Source organism: Silene latifolia, chromosome X (assembly GCF_048544455.1).
Source record: "Silene latifolia isolate original U9 population chromosome X, ASM4854445v1, whole genome shotgun sequence".
Classification (NCBI taxonomy): Eukaryota; Viridiplantae; Streptophyta; class Magnoliopsida; order Caryophyllales; family Caryophyllaceae; genus Silene; species Silene latifolia.
In genome coordinates this window covers 56,089,808-56,107,623 of record NC_133537.1, presented here as the reverse complement: position 1 = coordinate 56,107,623, position 17,816 = coordinate 56,089,808, and the positions used below count along the sequence as shown (strand labels likewise).

Here is a 17,816-nt window from a genome sequence, read left to right as displayed (position 1 = left end):
TAGAGGTAGGGTTAGAGAAGGAAACCCAGTTCTATATTTATATAAGACACCTCGTCAGCCATGAGCACGGGTTATCAGTGCAAACTCATCATCGACAGTAATTTTTTCTTCTAAAGCTTCTTACGTTTTTTTCTTGTTTGTCAGTCTATATTTTTGTCCAGCACATAACACAATACTCCTTACTTCTTTGCTTTCTTTACATGTATCGGTGGAGTTTCATTGCTAACGAACATTGTTTCGCCTTGATTTCTCATATTTGTCTTCATTGTGTGACAGACCGGACTGATACAATAGGCCATGACAAACAGTAACCTTCATGTCTAAGCATCAACTTTAGCTTTAGAGAGACATGTGTGACTGTATGAACGCTGGTTCAGATAACAATTCCACAACCTTGTTTTTTTTGTTTTACACAGCAAGGTATTTCCTCTGTTCTGAATTTTGCGGCGTTGGATGATAATCGAATATCAGGTGAGAAACTCTCATGACTAATCTGGATTCTTGCCTCGGATATGGATTTGTGGCCATGTATGCTTGCGTGTTCAGTAGACGATGCTCGGAATGCGCTTCGAATCTTCGATGCTTGCGACAATCTCTTAAATCCTGGTCAGAATAAGATGAATACCTTTTCTTGATTTTTTGATAAGTTGATGCTTGCACTTTTATTCCTGAAAATCTCGACCCGTTTTCGACAAATACTGGCCTTACTTCTCGCCAGACTTTGGCCTTTCATTGCTGGAATGGCAGGATGCACCTTTTTTATTTTCTCTTCTTTTATCTCGAGAGACATGAAATTGGTTACAAAAGTAATGTGAACATTATTTGCGCACATTTAGTCCCCTAATTGAGCCTATTTTGCATACTATTATATCATTCCATGGCCATTTTATCCGTCAAATACTTTCTATTTTGCTTTTCTAGTGCATTTTATATGTTTTATAGAAAAGGAGGTAATAAGGCGGAAATTCCCGTCTTTTGTGCATATTTGGAAGCTTTTTGATGATATTGGATGGACTAGTATGAAGAGGAGACAAGAATAATGACCAAGGATGTAGGAATAAAGTGTATATAGAAGGATCAAAGGGTTGAGAGTAAGGATGAAGAGAAGGAAGACATTGCAAGAAGAAATTGCTCGAAACCTAAACCAAGAGTTGTTCCTTTGGCTCTGAAAGTATGCTAGATGTAACGGCATCGAAAAATCAAGTGATCTAGGCTTTTTAATCACTCCAATAGGAGTCCGGATGAGAAAATGACGTCCGTTTTACAATCCGAGCTCAAACAAAGAAGCTGTCCGCCAATCCGCTCGTCCCGAGACCAATCCGCTGGGATTCTCTTACAACAACTTTCGTGTTCTTCTTGTTCTATGAAGGATGCGCATATTTTTCAAAGACCGGCGAAAAGGAGACCGGAGTCTCTCTTGAGACCGGCGATTCCCTACCCAACAATTAGCATTGTCAAATTACTATTTTACCCTTGCTTAACCTAATGATGCTCTACTATATATACCTCATTTGTAATAATCAAACCATGAAGTTTTCATTAGATTAATTCAATACTTCTTTAGATTAGATTAGGAGTAGATTAGAATAGATTACTCTTTAATCTTTCCACAAATTACACATTAATCGTTCCTTAATCATTCTTCAAGTTCATTATTGAGTAATTGAAGTTTATTATTGGGTAATTAGAAGATTATTGGGTTTATTGGGAGATTGACAACCTTCCATCAATCATCAAGTTCTTCTATTATTCTTTGCATTATTATTTTGGAATCTCCATAGGTATAATTCTCTTAATCCTTGTTTTAATTATTGTTAATCTTTCTTACTTGTTCATCATGTTTGACTTTGTTAGTATGATTGACAGCCTTATTAACATGTTAAATTTGATCATGAGTGAGTAGTTACTTAGCTAGGATTAATGGGTAATTAGGGGAAATAAACATGGGGAATGATTCATGCTTAATCTAATATGCTTCCATAATTAATTTGCTTGCTTGTTGTGATTTCAACTTATGCACATGTTATGTTTGATGAAATGCTAAGCCTATGAATCCTTGCATTTACAACCATCACTTATCTTTTCAATGAGACTTGCAAGACATAAACCAACTCAAGTCTCATTAGACCATGCATATAGTTGGATAGGGAGGATTAAGTCGACTTGTAGGTGTTGTACAATCTAATCGATTCGGCTCCGGGACCCAAACCTTCCTAGGATTGTAAGATATAAACCAACTCGATCCATCACAACAATAATTTCTTGCATCTAGTAGGAAATATGTTTGTATGATCAACTCCCATGAATCCCATATGAACCAATGATATCCTAGCATTTTTAATCAATTGTTTACATCTTTCCTTTTATTGCTTGTTTATTGCTTTTATTAGATTAGAATCATCAACCCATTATAATTGTGACAACCCCAAGCACAACCATAATTATATTGAATATTTTGAGTAACCACCTTCCCATGGATCGACCTCGACTTACCACTAACTAGTTGTATGTTGAGTATTATAAATGTGTTTGATTGGATGTGACCCGACGACATCACTCACATCAAAAAGCGATATGGTTTGGTTTTTCTATGAATAATATCTTGGCCAATTTGTCTTGACAATGGATATTTAGTGCACTTTCTTCCTTTTAAATTAGAGCCAAGTGATTAACCACACGTTATTTGTATATCCTTCTTTTTTTTGGTGTGTTTGTTCTTTTTCGCAGGGAATTATGTTCCGTCTTCTCGGCCGAGCAACTCCATTTATCAGCAATATCATGAAGGGCAATTTTATTATCGTGCACCGCCGAACATTTATCATATCAGACAAGTTATTTCAATCGTCAACTGAGTTGTCGAGATGAACCCGTTTTGGATCATCGCGACAGGGAGCGTCAGGGTGAACCCGTTTTGGGTCATCGCGACTTGAAGACTTAATATTTGTCAGGGTGAACCCGTTTTGGGTCATCGCGACATGAAGACTTATTATTTGTCAGGGTGAATCCGTTTGGGTCATCGCGACATGGTGTGTGAAGACTTATTATTCGTCAGGGTGAACCTGTTTTGGGTCATCGCGACGGGTTGTGTCTGGGTGAACCCATTCGGGTCATCGCGACACACTTTTGAAGACTTATTGCTTGTTAGGGTGAACCCATTTTGGGTCATCGCGACAGGCTGTGTCAGGGTGCACCCATTTGGGTCATCGCGACACACTTTTGAAGACTTATTGCTTGTTAGGGTGAACCCATTTTGGGTCATCGCGACAGGCTGTGTCAGGGTGAACCCATTCGGGTCATCGCGACACACTTTTGAAGACTTATTGCTTGTTAGGGGGAACCCATTTTGGGTCATCGCGACAGGTTGGGTCAGGGTGAACCCATTCGGGTTATCGCGACACACTTTTGAAGAACCATGCAATGAACCTCTTTATGAAGACTATTATTTCATCACACCTCCAACTTACCCTCTCCCTAGGAGACCTGCCGGATGAATACACTTCTTGGTCTTTTACAAACTTGGCTGGTGATTGACTGTAATTTTAGCCATACACAGTTTAAACTCTTGCGGGCCAGGAGTAATTATTTTGCTGTAATTTTTTTGGTTTTTTTTTTGGTGTGGCTGCACTTGAACAAAGTGTTTGCTCAGCCTACGTACTCGCAAAGCTACCAAGATGACAACTTGCAAGATCAAGCCAACGTAGTTCAAGAGAGGGATTTTTTTTTGTTTGGAGGTGTGGCTGCACTTGAGCTACATGTTCACCCAAGCTGCCTACGTACCTGTGAAACACAAAGTGTATTTCACAAGATCAAGCCGACATAGTTCATAAGATGGATTTTAGATTTTTTTGTTTGGAAGTGTGGCTGCACTTGAGCTACATGTTCACCCAAGCTGCCTACGTACCTGTGAAGCACAAAGTGTATTTCACAAGATCAAGCCGACGTAGTTCATAAAAGATGGATTTTTTTTTTGTATGCAGCTTAACCTCTTGCTTAGGAGCTTTGACATGCAGTTTACGCTCTTGCTTAGAAGCCTTCACTGTTGGGGCTTAAGAATAGTAACGTTTCAGAAATTTCCCATTGATTGGGCCTACACGAACGCCATCTTCATCCACAATTTTGTAAGCACCATTCGTGTAGACTTCCTGTACCACGTATGGACCATCCCACTTAGAGGTGAATTTACCAACTGGCTTGTGAGAGGTGATGATTGGTCTTTGTACCGCAAGGACAAGGTCTCCTACTTGGAAATAACGAGGGCGCACCTTTTTGTTGAATGCGCGTGACAACCTTGCTTGATAGCACTGGAGTTTTTGTTGAGCTTCTAATCTTTTTTCATCGAGAGCCTCTAACTCTGCTAAACGCAATTTGTCATTTTCATCTTCTGTGAGCCCTTCTTGAAAGGCAATGCGCAAGGAAGGGATCTGCAATTTTAATGGCAACACGACCTCTACTCCATACACCAATTCATACGGGGTTGCCTGAGTAGGTGTTTTGTATATGGTACGATACGCCCACAATGCCTCACCAATCCTTTCATGCCAATCTCGCTTTGACTTTGCTACTACTTTTCTCAACAAGTTGCAAAGGGTTTTATTGAAGGCTTAAGCCAAACCATTTGCAGAAGCATTATACATAGATGACTTGTATTGTTTCAACTTGAATTTTTCTCCCAGACTTGTCATCAGATGGTTGAAGAATTGTTTCCCATTGTCAGTTGTGATACACTGAGGTACACCATATTTGTAGATGATTTGGGTCCGAATGAAGTCCACAACATTTTCTTTCTTCACTTCCCGTAGTGTGATGGCTTCTGCCCATTTTGAGAAGTAGTCAGTGGCGGCGAGGATATACTCGTGTCCATTTGAGGCCTTTGGAGTAAGAGGTCCCACAACATCAAGTCCCCAAGCTTCAAAGGGCCATGAAGAAACAGTGGGGTGGAACGGTTCTGGCGGTTGGTGTATGAAGTTTGCGTAGAACTGACAAGGTTCACATATTTTCTCGAAGTCCATACAATCTTGCGCCATGGTTGGCCAGTAATACCCCATTCTCTTTACATGATCATGAAGTTTAGGCCCAGATTGATGAGCACCACAAATGCTAGAATGAGCTTCATGCATTGCTTCAGTAGCTCCATCCTTGCTTAGACATCTCAACCATTGGCTTAGAAAGAATGTCTGTAGAGTGTCCTTTTATAGTGAATGAACTTTGGAGAACGTCGACATATTTCTACTTTGTGTCTGGGATCATCGGGTAGTTTTTGGTGGTCCAAGAAATCAATGATAGGTTGACGCAAGTCATCTTCATCAACTGTGTAGACGCATATCATGTTGGTTGTGTCTACATTTTCTTCTCCTTCAAGCGATGATACTAACCAACGATTGTAGACTAGGACTTTCATAGACTCTTCTGCCCCCAGTGCCAAAGTGGCTGAAAAATTAGCAAGCGCGTCAGCCAACTTATTGGCACTCCTTGGCACATGACCAACATGGATGTCGTCGAGTTGATTCAGCAGTTGTAATGCCTGTTGTTGGTAGGGAATCAAGTCTTCCTTTTTCACTTCATATTCACCAAGGACTTGGTTAACCACCAGCTTTGAGTCTCCATATATGTCCATATCCCTGACACCTATTTCGATTGCCATTTGAAGACCGAGTATGAGAGCTTTGGTATTCTGCCATATTATTTGTTCACAACTGAGTGAGTGTAAAGGCATATGGCATAAGATAATTTTGTGGAGTTACGAATACATCTCCAGCTTCAGCTCCATCTTGCCTTACAGCACCGTCAAAGTACATTTGCCATGGAGGTAGGACGTCCACATAGAAAATTTCTTCTCCTGGGAGGTCATCTGAAATTTCCCACTCTGCTGGCACTGGATGATCAGCAAAGAAGTCGTCAAAAGCTTGACCTTCGACAGCCTTTTGAGGCACGAACACCAAGTCATACTGCTTAAGTAACATTGCCCATTTCACAAGTTTTCCAGTCAAGACTGGTCTTAAGAGTATGTACTTGACTGGATCAGCTTTTGAGACCACGTGTATGGTATGCGCCTGCATGTAGTGCCTCAACTTCTGGATGGCGAACACCAAAGCAAGATATATCTTCTCTACGGGCGAGTAATTCAACTCAGCTCCAACCAAGGTACGACTCAAGTAGTAGAGTGCTCTCTCCCTGCGGTCTTCAATTTCTTGAGCACACATTGCCCCAACGAGCGTTCTTGTGCTGCGATGTAGAGGACAAGTGGCTTTCCTGGAATTGATGCCCCTAGCACTAGTGCACTGGCCAAGTACTTCTTGATGCTATCAAAAGCATTTTTGCATTTTTCATCCCATTGGAATGGGGCATCCTTTTTCATGAGATGGCTGAATGGTTGGCAACGTTTTGCTAGGTTAGATATGAACCTTCGTATGTATGCCAAACGTCCTTGCAATCCACGCAACTCTTTCAATGTCTTTGGTTCCGGCATTTCGTTGATTGCTTTGATTTTTGTTTGGTCAATTTCAATGCCTCTGTGCCTGACCACAAAACCTAAGAACTTCCGAGATGTGACACCAAATGCGCACTTGAGTGGATTCATCATGAGTTGACATTTTCTAAGTCTTTCAAAGACGGTTCGAAGGTCTTTGATATGGTCTTCTATTTTCTTTGATTTGACAACCACGTCATCAACATAACACTCTATTGTTTTATGCAGCATGTCATCGAAAATCGTTTGTATTGCGCGTTGATACATAGCGCCAGCATTCTTCAATCCAAACGGCATGACCGTGTAGCAGAAGATCCCTTTTGGGGTTCGAAAACCCGTTGCTTCTTGATCTTCAGGTGCCATATGTATTTGATTGTAACCAGCAGTACAATCCATGAATGAGAGGGCTTCATGACCAGTGGTTGCGTCAATCATCAACTCTGTGACTGGCAAAGGGAAGTCATCCTTCGGGCATGCATCATTAAGGTCTCTGAAGTCGACACATATGCACAATTGTCCATTCTTCTTTCTGGAAGGGACAATGTTTGCTATCCAGGTAGAATATTTGACTTCTCGAATGGAACCTGCTTCAATGAGTTTGTTGACTTCCTTTTCAATTTCAGGTACAAGCTCCGGCTTGAAATGACGTTGAGGTTGCTTTTTGGGATTGATGCCTTTCTTGATTGCTAGACGATGAACTGCAATTTTTGGGCTGAGTCCAGGCATCTCTTTATAGCTCCAAGCGAAGACATCCTTGTACTCGACCAATAACTTGTAGTACTCCTCTTGTTCTTCTTTAGTCAGCAGGGCACTAATATAAATGGGGCGAGGATCTTCCGTAGTTCCCAAGTTGAGCTCCTTGAGTTCATCCACAGTCGATTGCCCCCTGTCTTCAAGTGTTTTCGGGGCCTCATCGGCCTCAACTTCTTCATTCTCGTCAGGTATCTCTTCTACTATGATGTGATATGACGACGTTGTAATTTCTAAGTCACTTGAGTTCCTTGCATCACAGGGACGTGAAGATGAAGGCAAAAGCTCTTCGGTATTCTTTTGCTGACCAGTAAGAACTAGTACGCGCCTCCTTGCTTTGAGTGGCTCATGCTGGATGATATCCACTACTTGCATACGCTTCATGTGAGATGCTATTGCGCTTCTTAAGTCTTCGCTTACTCTTACTTCTTCTTCATTTTGTGTTGCAGAAGTTGAGAGAGGACGACCCTCACTACTATTCCTCTTGAGAGCCCCTAGTCGACTGAAGACTTTTTTTGATGGACCGCCCAAGCGTTCATGTATTGCGCCCTTCTTGTTTATGCACAACGAAGGTGTTGACACTTTGACCTTACTTTCTCCTTGATTTCCAAGCCTAGCAACGACAGAAATGTGTTTGGTTGAAACACTTGGTCTCCCTAACCTTCTAAATATAGAAGGACGACACTTCTCTGCCGGTGGACTTATTCGATTGAAGACTGAAGATGGATGCATCTTTTCCTCTCCTTTTTCATTTTCTTCGACCTCTTCTACTGTGATGTGCTGAGAAGACGCAGTAGCCCCTTTTCTAAGAGCACCAATCTTCACAGGCACATGAGACTCATATCCGAGCCCGGCCCTGGTCACCATGAAGCTCCCATCTTGCTTGAATAATTCATGTTGTGCTTTGTTAAGACCGTACGGCTCAACTTCTATAACTTTTCCGAGAGGAGTCGGATTTGTACAGTCATATCCAGCCTTTGCCAGTAGCTTGTAAGCATTGGAATCAAATATCTCCTTGTTTTCTTCACTTGATGACTGACTGGATGAGCAGACAAAACCAGTTGGAGGAGGTCTCACAATCTTTGTTTGAGATGAACTTGGCAGAGGTGTAACGACTTTGGCCACCCATTCCTGCTTGATCACCTGGCTTGACTTTTTATCCTTAGGCTCTGTCTTTGGTGTTAGAAACTCTGCAAAAGGACTCTCTCCATCTTTGCGGCGAGACTTTGGGATGTAGCGTAGTACTGGTGGTGTAGTTTTATGCGGCGTCTCTTGCTTCTTGGGTGACGCAACAGGAGTAGCTGTTTTGCTGACCTTGTCTACATCTTTCTTAAGATCATTTTCTTTAGCAGGACTTGCAGCTCCATCTTCTTTGATGATGTTCTTTTCCCGCTTACCTCCTTTTCCCGTTGAAGAGATGGTGGTTGGCATGAACTCACTAGAAGTACCATTCTCTTCAAATAATTTTGCATCAGCGAAGAAAGAGTCGACCTTAGAGAAGGGTTTGTCGTCTCCGTTTATTTTCCTTTCGCCACCACGATAATATTTCAAATATTGATGGAGGGTTGAAGTGACAACTCCATTCTCGTGCTTCCAAGGTCGTCCCAGCAATAGTTTGAACGATGTCTTACCATAAATGACATGGAACAATGTGTCAGAAGAAAGATCACCCATGGTAAGGTTCACACGGATCATGCCAACCGCGCACTCCCCATTCAAGTTGAAACCATGAATCATTTTTTGACTACTGGAGTGTTCATCCATCGTGATCCCTAATTCGTTCATGGTAGCTATTGGCATGAGATTGACTCCTGAGCCTCCATCTATTAAAATGCGCTTGACCTTTTGCCCCCGGATGTACCCAGACACATAAAGTGGCCTGTTGTGAGGCTTGGATCCAAGAAGTAAATCCTCATATAAAAAACTCAAGGCTGCATTACAGGAGACACATCCAATTGATTGCTTAGAAGGCTCAATTTTGCCTTTCATCTTGCCCGCATACAACTCAGGCTTCTCAAGTCCTCGAATTATCAGCTTACGCTTCTCTTTAGTAGATGAAAGATTTGTTTCCATTCCATGTTTGTAGGAAGGGCGTCAAGAGCATCCACTATTTCGTTCTCCTTTTCAGAATGCGATTGTTGTGGCAATACCGTATCATATGGGCCTCCTTCCTCTATCTTCTTTTTATCATCACCACCTTCCGTAGATGAGATGGTGCACACGGTAACCTTGTTTAAGAACTCTTGTGGGAAGAATTCTTTTAACGTGACGGGACTAGGTGGTTCTTGCTCAAGTATATCGATAGGCAAGACATGTGGTTTGACCACTGTTTTGGACTTTCTCTTTCCCTTCGTCTTGCGAGGTTTCGTCTTCTTTGATTGTTTTCTTCGACGGTGAACAGGTTGCGCTGTCTGCCTTGTTTGTTTCTTTAACTTCTTGAACGTAACCAAAGTCCAACCCTCATCGTCTTCTTCATGCTTCTTTTCCTCATTCTTATCCAAAGGAGGTAGTCTTTCTTCCAATGACATTGGAGGTAGTGATGACAATGACCCTTGGATCCGTAATGCCACAGGCTCAAAACTCCCGAACTGCAACATATACACACACTGTCCTTGTCGTATAATTGGCTCGTCAGGTTGCTCCAAGACTACAGTAGTTTGATTTGTAGTTACTGTGTCATCCAAGTCAAGAATGATCTTCCCTTCCTTAGAGAGCTGCATGATCTTCTCCTCGAGTGTTATACACTTTTCAATAGGGTGACTCACCAGCATGTGATAACGACAGTAGTTGGGATCGTTTGTCTTGTTTGTTTGCTCAGGGCGCTTCGACTCTGGCAATTGTATAACCTTCTTTTCTAAGAGGTCATCGAGCATTCCAGACAAGTCAGAATCTGGGAATAGGTATTTCTTAGCCTGCAACTCTTTCAATGTAGGCCTGTCTCGTTGGTAGTTATAAGAGAATGACTTTTCTTCTCATACTTAGGCTTTGATGAGATTTTCACAGGTGCACTGCTGGTTTCGACGACCATTGTCTCCTTTGTCAGTTTTCTTGAACTCCTTTTTTTCACTTGGCGCCTTGGAAGAAGTTGGTCGAGCACTACCATGTTCTTTGATTGTGATCTCCATGTCATGGGCGCGGGTAGCCAGGTCTTTGAAGCTCTTCGGCATGATCCCTTTCAGGATGTAAAGAATTTCCCATTTCATCCCATTGACGCACATTTCAACTGCCGACGCTTCACTTAAGCGATACTTGCATTCCAGACTCAACGCACGCCACCTGTTGATGTAATCGACGACAGGCTCATCTTGCCATTGAGTTGTCTTTGTAAATTCGCTCATGCTGACGACGCATCTGGTGCTGTAGAATATGTTGAGGAATTCATCTTCCATGTGACCCCAGCTGTCAATTGACTCAGAGTCCAGATCTTTGTACCAGTCGAATGTGATCCCTTTGAGCGAACGAACAAACTGCTTCACCAAAGATCACCTTCTGTTCTAGCATTGTTGCATGTCTCGACGAAGTGGGCGATGTGTTGCTTTGGGTTCCCCTTCCCGTCGAACTGTTTAAATTTTGGAGGCTGATAGCCGGATGGCATGCGCAGACTGTCAATCCTCTTAGTGTAAGGCTTGATGTAGCGTCCACTACTTGTCGAGCTATCATCCAACTGACACTTGATCGTCTTGGCTATTAACTCCTGCAGCTTCTCTTCAGTGAAGTTGCTGATCTCATTGTTTGGCTTTTCCCTATCCTCGCCAACTTCTCTATCACTATCAGCATCCCTATCGGTGTCACCATGCTCGTTGTCGGCCTTCCTGTCACGGAGTGCCACCACCTCCTTTTGGAGCTCATCAATTTTTTTGTTCTTTTCTTCATTCTCCTTCATCATCTTTTCAAGGAGTTCATTCATTTTCTACATTCCATCCTCAAGAGTATCACCACTTATCACCATGACTGAAGCGACGCTGGGAGTTGATATTTCTTTCTTCTTTGGCGATGCCTTGGATTTACAAGGGGAAGCCTTTTTGTTAGCCTTAACACTTCTACCCTCCTCGCGTGAAGGAGATGAGGCAGCCAAGAGTGCTGTAGCAGTAGCAACTATAGAGGCGACAGAGAACTTGCGCGGCCTAGTTGGGACGTGTGCGGCGTAGATCGCGGAAGCAAGATTGACAAAGCCTTCTTCGCCATTCCTCTTGTGGAGATGCCAACTGACTGCGTAGCAGGGGAGGTAGCAGCAATGGGGGTACCCTGCAAGATATCTGCGTAGGTCTTCTTGGATGGACTGGAGGAGGTGCTTTGCTTGGTAGACATCTTCTTGTTTTGGTAGACTTGAATAAAACAGCAGTAGAGATGAGAGGTAGAGATCTTCACGTCGGGTTCACCAAAATTTGTAACAGCAAATTTTGTATTGCGATATCTGAAATACAAAACAAGGAAACAATTAAATTTTATTAATAAATACCAAAAGTACGTGTACATTCTCTAATGTATCCTCTGATTCTAATATGTCGTAAGGGGTACGTGTACAGGGTACACGTGAGAGGTGCGCGTGTAGACAACTTTAATTGCTCTACGCGCGACGTAGATTTGATTTCTTGAGAGGGTCGCGATGACTTGAATCTCTCTTGAAGGTTTGAATTTGTGATTGAATCTTCAATGCAGGCGGCACTATTTGATGTGCTTGTTGACTGCTTGCAATGATTTTGACAGAGAGGATTTGTAGGAATTTGTACCTTGTTCTCTCTAGCTCCTTTGCAATTATGAAATTTTCAACCCTTTGAATGAATGAGATGAGCTCTATTTATAGAGTTTCAAATCTCCTTGTTGGACTTTGGTGGTCACAAGCCCATATGTGGGTTTATTAGCAACCTTGGCCCAAATTTGATTCTTTCTGGGTTTAGTGATTCGAATAACTCCTTTGTAATCCGAATCGACCCATATTTCATTTAATCGGGACAAAATAATAAAATTAAGTTAAAATTTGATATTAACTCAAAATAATTAATTTATTTTATTTATTCGGCACATTAATAAATTTTCTGTGCCTACAAATTTGTAAACCAATAAAATTTGTACCTGCGATAAACAATAAAGAGGAACAAAAATAATACGGAAAACAAGAGTTTTATTATTGAAAGATTAAGGGTTACAATTTCCGTAACTCTCTTGATTCCATCTCTAAGGATTTAAGGTTTTGATAGGGCTACGAGAGTCTTATCGACTTAATCTCGTAGGGAGAAAAGATAGGGTCTTTTTGTGACTTATTCCATCCTACCTACAATTTGGTAGTAGGAAGACGGGGTCGTTTGAGACTTAGTCCATCTATGCTCCGCTTCTAACCCTAGAGATTGTAGTGTATTTATAGTTGTAACTGGCTTAGAGGGCAAGATAAATATTTCTAAAATATCTAAGATATTATCACAATATTTATTGATAATTATCTTTAAATACTAAAGATTTTGTTAAAATAAATAGATACCAAAAATATAAAATTTCGGTGTCTACAAATGCCCCCTCGAGGCTGGTTGTAGAGACTTTGATGTCGGTTGCAACTTGGTCTCGAATCTGCTACAGAATTTGACACTTGGAGAATGGAGATGAAAAGCGAAAATCGTCTCACCGAGCGTGCCAATTTGTAAACCAATTAAATTTGTACCTGCGATAAACAATAAAGAGGAACAAAAATAATACGAAAAACAAGAGTTTTATTATTGAAAGATTAAGGGTTACAATTTCCGTAACTCTCTTGATTCCATCTCTAAGGATTTAGGGTTTTGATAGGGCTACGAGAGTCTTATCGACTTAATCTCGTAGGGAGAAAATATAGGGTCTTTTTGTGACTTATTCCATCCTACCTACAATTTGGTAGTAGGAAGACGGGGTCGTTTGAGACTTAGTCCATCTATGCTCCCCTTCTAACCCTAGAGATTGTAGTGTATTTATAGTTGTAGCTGGCTTAGAGGGCAAGATAAATATTTCTAAAATATCTAAGATATTAGCCCAATATTTATTGATAATTATCTTTAAATACTAAAGATTTTGTTAAAATAAATAGATACCACAAATATAAAATTTCGGTGTCTACAAGTAAGGGACGCCTGATTGAGGCGCGAGCCACCTGGAGAACCAAAGGGGCTTCCCTTTTTTCTGTAAAAAAGACGCCAGGTTTGGCTGCATTTCATTCCTCATTCATCTTCAACCTTCGACACAAAAACCCGCAAAGAATCGCCATTGTTGGACTTTTGCTAGCTTCCATTCATGCCATCAACAATAATGTCATCTCAAGGTATGCATTTCCTCTCGAATCCATTTAAATTTGTTGGCCTTTTGGCTTAATTGAATTAGGGCAAAATTTTACCCTAGAAAATTGATTTGGGCGTTTTTGATTGAGCCCATTTCGAGTGAAACTGATGATTGCATTAGGTTAGAAGCCTGTTTAGGAGTATAGGGGGTGCTTTTAGTTTGCATTTTGGTCCCCGTTTGTGTCCCCTATGCTCGAAAAACGTGAGTGAGACGAAGAAACAATCTCATTTCACAATGCCAAGTTTATTTGCTTGGGTAATGGGTCCCACTAGGTTGTATTGTAGTCGGGAAAGACCATATTTGCCAGTATGGACCTTTGTTGGGTATTGTGGGCAAAATTGGAATTTTTGCCTTTTGTGACGGTCTTATGTCTGACAGAATAAGCGTCTGTTTGAGCTTGAATTGAGTCAGTTTGCCTTGAAATGGACCTTATTGGTAGTTTAGGTCACATTGAGGCGTGATAAAATCACGTTTGCCTTTTTGCGGTCGTTTTGAATTTTTGACCGGTTTGCGCTCCAATTGGCGTATGAATTGCCTTTTTGAGCCGTAGAAAAATTTTCCATTGCATTCGGAATGTATTTTTGGCTGGTTGACGGACCTCGTATGGGTCTTGAAATGCCTTTTTTTTTGTGGTGGTTTTGACTCGTCTTTTGCTTGAAAAGAGGGGTGAGTCGTTTTTTGTTTTTTTGTGAATGGTTTTGTTTGTTTTGTTTGGCTGGGTTTCGGGCGGGATTGCCCTTGTTTTGCTTTGCAGGTTGTGTTTTTTTGGATTTGTCCATTTTATGCCGTCGTAATGCCGGAATTTCGGTTGACGTTTTTTTTATCGCAGGGTACCATTTGGGACCTACGGGGTCCGTCGTGGAGGCATTGGAGGAGGAGGATGATCCCGGAGGAGTTGTAGTGATCGAGGAGGCTGCCGGATTCGAGGCGGTGGTGGAGGTTGCTTCCGTAGAGGAGGAGAGGCGGCTAATGTGGCCGGCTTGTCCTTTTCATTGTGGCTCATAGACAGGATGGCTGATGATTGGGGGTGAGCACCGGGGTGGTGCATCGCATCATGGTTCTTGGCCTCCTTATCATCCGGAGTCTGCCAGACACTGTCTTCATTTTTGTCGTGGAGCAGGAACGAGGTATTACCATAATGGTAATCACCTCATCTTCCGCTGTTGCTCCTTTGTTCCTTATGTTGCTCCCTTTCTTTTCTGATTGGAAGGGTAGGGAGTGCTTAGTTCGGTGGGTGGCGGATAGCCCCCAGTTCGTTGTCTTAGGCCAGTGTCGGTATGATAGATAGTTGTTTTAGGCCAGTGTCTGTATGATAGATGTATGTACTGGATCCTGTTTGTACGGTCAGTTGTTTGTATCAAATGTGTGTCGATGTATTTTGCGTGAGGCGGTTTGTATATATGTGTTTTTGGATTGTGGTTTATTTTGTGACTTTTGGCTTTTTTGTGCTGTGTTTCGGTGGAGCGCTGTCGGCTGTCAATTCTCCTTTTTGCTTTGCACTAGCTCCTGCATCGTTAGAGTAGAAAAACAGGCAACAGGTAGCACGCATACATAAACGTAAACATGTAAAAGCATTTAATTGAAAACAAAATTAATCCAGATGACTTGAAGTTAAAATTGATATTTGAAAATTCCGCGACAAGTCGTCACGTTTGGATAAAAGGAATTAATTTGAAAATTGAGCAATTAACTCGTGTCTTGAGTTAAATTGCATCGGAAATTATTGAAATTGATTTGTGACTCGAAAAATTCAAACTCAAACCATCAGGGATGAATTTTAGAAAAGATTTTTACGAGTATATTTGATTCAATTTTTGTGAGGTCAAGACTCGATTTTGGGAGTGCTCGAATTTGAGGGAAATTGACGTCGTGTTATCAATTTTCGACTTTTATTTTGATGGAAAACTGCGAAAAAGCGAAAATTTTTCGGAATTTCGACTGACATGGAAACGATCTGTCGCGGATCGGAGCGACTATCCCTTCCCCCCTTAAAAAATGAAAGAAAAATCCGTATGTTTAAAGCTGCGTCATGGAAGCCGTGTCGGATTTCGTAAAACGTGAAAATAAGGAAATGTGAGTGTGAGGAAACACAAAAATGTCCTGGATCATCCCGAAGGGGCGCGAGCGTCTTGGCGGGAGGTTTGAGGTGTCAGGGGAAAACACAAGTTGAAAGAGACAAGTCAACAGCGGGAATCATGGGAAAGGCCTAAAGAGGCGCGAGCAACCTGGCGATGGAAGCCGGCTCTCCCTTTTTTTTGAAAAGCGCGCTGATCATTTTTGTATAAATAGTGATGTTTGCGCTTCATTGTTTCATCATCCGAAACACAAAACATCTCTACAAAACTTCTTCTTCTTCTTCTTCCACAAAAATATTTCATGGATGCTTTTGAGAACGCATTACGACAATGGTGCCGGGATTTGTCGCCTCCCGAAAAGTATCAACTCATTTGTATGGGAGTTGGTCAATTGTTGGTGCTCCGTCAAGTCTAGGTGCAACCTTCATTTCTTGAAGCATGTTCTCGGTTTTGGGATTCGAAACACCATGTTTTCGTTTTCCCGAAGGGTGAGATTTGCCCTCTTGCCGAAGAAGTTGGAGCCATTGGTGGGTGGCCGGGTTGTGTTCCGGTGCTTCCTCCGACTCGGTTGTTCTACAAGGAGAAATTCCGTTCCATGTTGGGTTTGTCGACAAGTCAAGTCAACTTTCTTCTTGCTCCACATGGTGTGGATATGTTGGCTCTTATCAACATGTTTTCTGACCGATTAGATGTCAATGTCTCGGAGGTGGCTAGGAGAAGGGCTCTTGCCTTTTGCCTTGTCCATGTGCACCTCTTTGTTGATGTTTTGAAGAAGAAGGGGCCAAAATGCTATGGTAGCATGACCCTTATTCATGTGGTTGAGAAAATGGAGCATGGTAGAGATCCATCATGGTTGATGCTTGGATAGATCATCCAAGCTTTGGACAAAGAAGGCTCTTGTGGAGAAGCTCCCTCATTTGGGTCCCCGAGGATCCTTCAAGTGTGGCTATTGGAGAGGCTAAGGTATCTAGAGCCTCCGGTTGATTCTTCTTCTTATTCCTTCCGTCACCTTACTATGAGGAATAAGTTGTACTCGGATAGTTTTGCTTCTACTGAGGCTTATTGGGCCGCAAGATTGGCGGAGGAGGGTGGTCCTCACATCCATTGGGTGGTGCCGTGGTGGCACTTGAGGTCCTTCACGGGGTTGCCCGCTTCAGGTGCTAGTCCTCGTTCTTTGATGGTGGTGGGTTTGAAGGTTGCTTCCTTCATTTATCCCGAAAGGCTCATGAGGCAAATGGGGCGTCAACAAAAGGTGCCCGCTCAAGATACTCTTGTCCAAGAGAATGATTTCCGGAACTCCGAGCTTGTGGAGGTCTTCGAAAGATGGTGGGCCACTCGGCCGCTTTGGGAGGTACCAAACCCCGTTGCCACGACATGGGTGACTCCCGCTTATGTCAAGTGGTCACGTGCTCCGTCCTTGGAAGAGAGATCCAAATTTCGTAAGGACAAGGTTGTCAACTTGAAGTACCGAGAGTTTGGCAAGGCCAACCGTGCCTTCTTTGAGGAGTATGTTGATGGAGCTACCCACGATGTGATGAGACCACCGAAGAGGAGGAGTTTCGGCCCAAGAATATGGTGGGACGTGCATTGGCTCTTTTTGGGTCGAACATGGGGTCTTGTGCAAGACCGGAGGCCGTCGCCGTCTTAGATCCGTTGAGGATCCGTTCCGAGGAGGAAGTCCATGCTAGGCGGGCCAACAAGAAGAAAAAGGGGAAGATGTACCCCGAGGGAAAAGGCAAGGGTAGAATGGAAGAGTGAAGACCTCCATTACCCGTTTTATTATTATGTTGTATTATTGTTGCGAGTTTTTTTATTATGTTGTACTAGCTAGTTATTGTGTGTTTTGTGCTAGTTTTATTATGTGAGGTGTTTTAGTTGACACCTTAGCTTCGATAAGTTCTAGACTCGTCTAGCTTTATTTGTTGTTGAAATTGTAATTCCTCCCATTATTAAATAAGAGGATTGCCCATGTCGAAAATTGTGAATGCTTGTTTCTTCCATCCATTTGGTGAAGGCAATTCGATTTGAATTATCCTAAACATTTGCACTTGGGAAAGTGGTATTTTTTGGAAAGGGAGAAAGGCTTATTTTTGTATTTTGTTGGGAAGGGGAATGGTTTTCCTTCCTCTTTTTTTGATGGGAATGTTTTGTATGTGGGTGATGTGTGTTTTTTTTTATTATGGGGATGGTTGTTTTTTGATTGTGGGAATGGTTGTTTTTTTGAT

General features: G+C 42.1%; 2 protein-coding genes across 2 annotated transcripts; both read right to left on the bottom strand.

Moving 5' to 3' along the window:
• Positions 1-4,046: 4,046 nt before the first annotated feature.
• Positions 4,047-5,117, bottom strand: LOC141617399 (uncharacterized). Its single transcript, XM_074434594.1, has 3 exons — positions 4,982-5,117; positions 4,263-4,600; positions 4,047-4,142 (listed from the first exon to the last, which is right to left on the bottom strand). Exons 1-3 carry the CDS (start codon positions 5,115-5,117, stop codon positions 4,047-4,049), a joined length of 570 nt encoding a protein of 189 aa, XP_074290695.1.
• A 570-nt stretch (positions 5,118-5,687) lies between these two features.
• LOC141617398 (uncharacterized) lies at positions 5,688-9,205 on the bottom strand. Its single transcript, XM_074434593.1, has 2 exons — positions 6,914-9,205; positions 5,688-6,299 (listed from the first exon to the last, which is right to left on the bottom strand). The coding sequence occupies exons 1-2, from the start codon at positions 9,203-9,205 to the stop codon at positions 5,688-5,690; spliced, it is 2,904 nt and encodes a 967-aa protein (XP_074290694.1).
• Between the last annotated feature and the right edge of the window lie 8,611 nt (positions 9,206-17,816).

Excerpts from the sequence above, each read along its gene's own strand:
- LOC141617399 (XM_074434594.1), bottom strand. The coding sequence starts at position 5,117 with ATGCATGAAGCTCATTCTAGCATTTGTGGTGCTCATCAATCTGGGCCT. Across the intron at positions 4,601-4,981 it reads CGAGAAAATATGTGAACCTT|CCTTCAATAAAACCCTTTGC; the intron begins GTCAGTTCTACG and ends GTTTGGCTTAAG. Across the intron at positions 4,143-4,262 it reads CACGCGCATTCAACAAAAAG|GAAGTCTACACGAATGGTGC; the intron begins GTGCGCCCTCGT and ends TACGTGGTACAG.
- LOC141617398 (XM_074434593.1), bottom strand. The coding sequence starts at position 9,205 with ATGAAAGGCAAAATTGAGCCTTCTAAGCAATCAATTGGATGTGTCTCC. Across the intron at positions 6,300-6,913 it reads AGGATGACTTCCCTTTGCCA|CATCAAGAAGTACTTGGCCA; the intron begins GTCACAGAGTTG and ends TGCTTTTGATAG.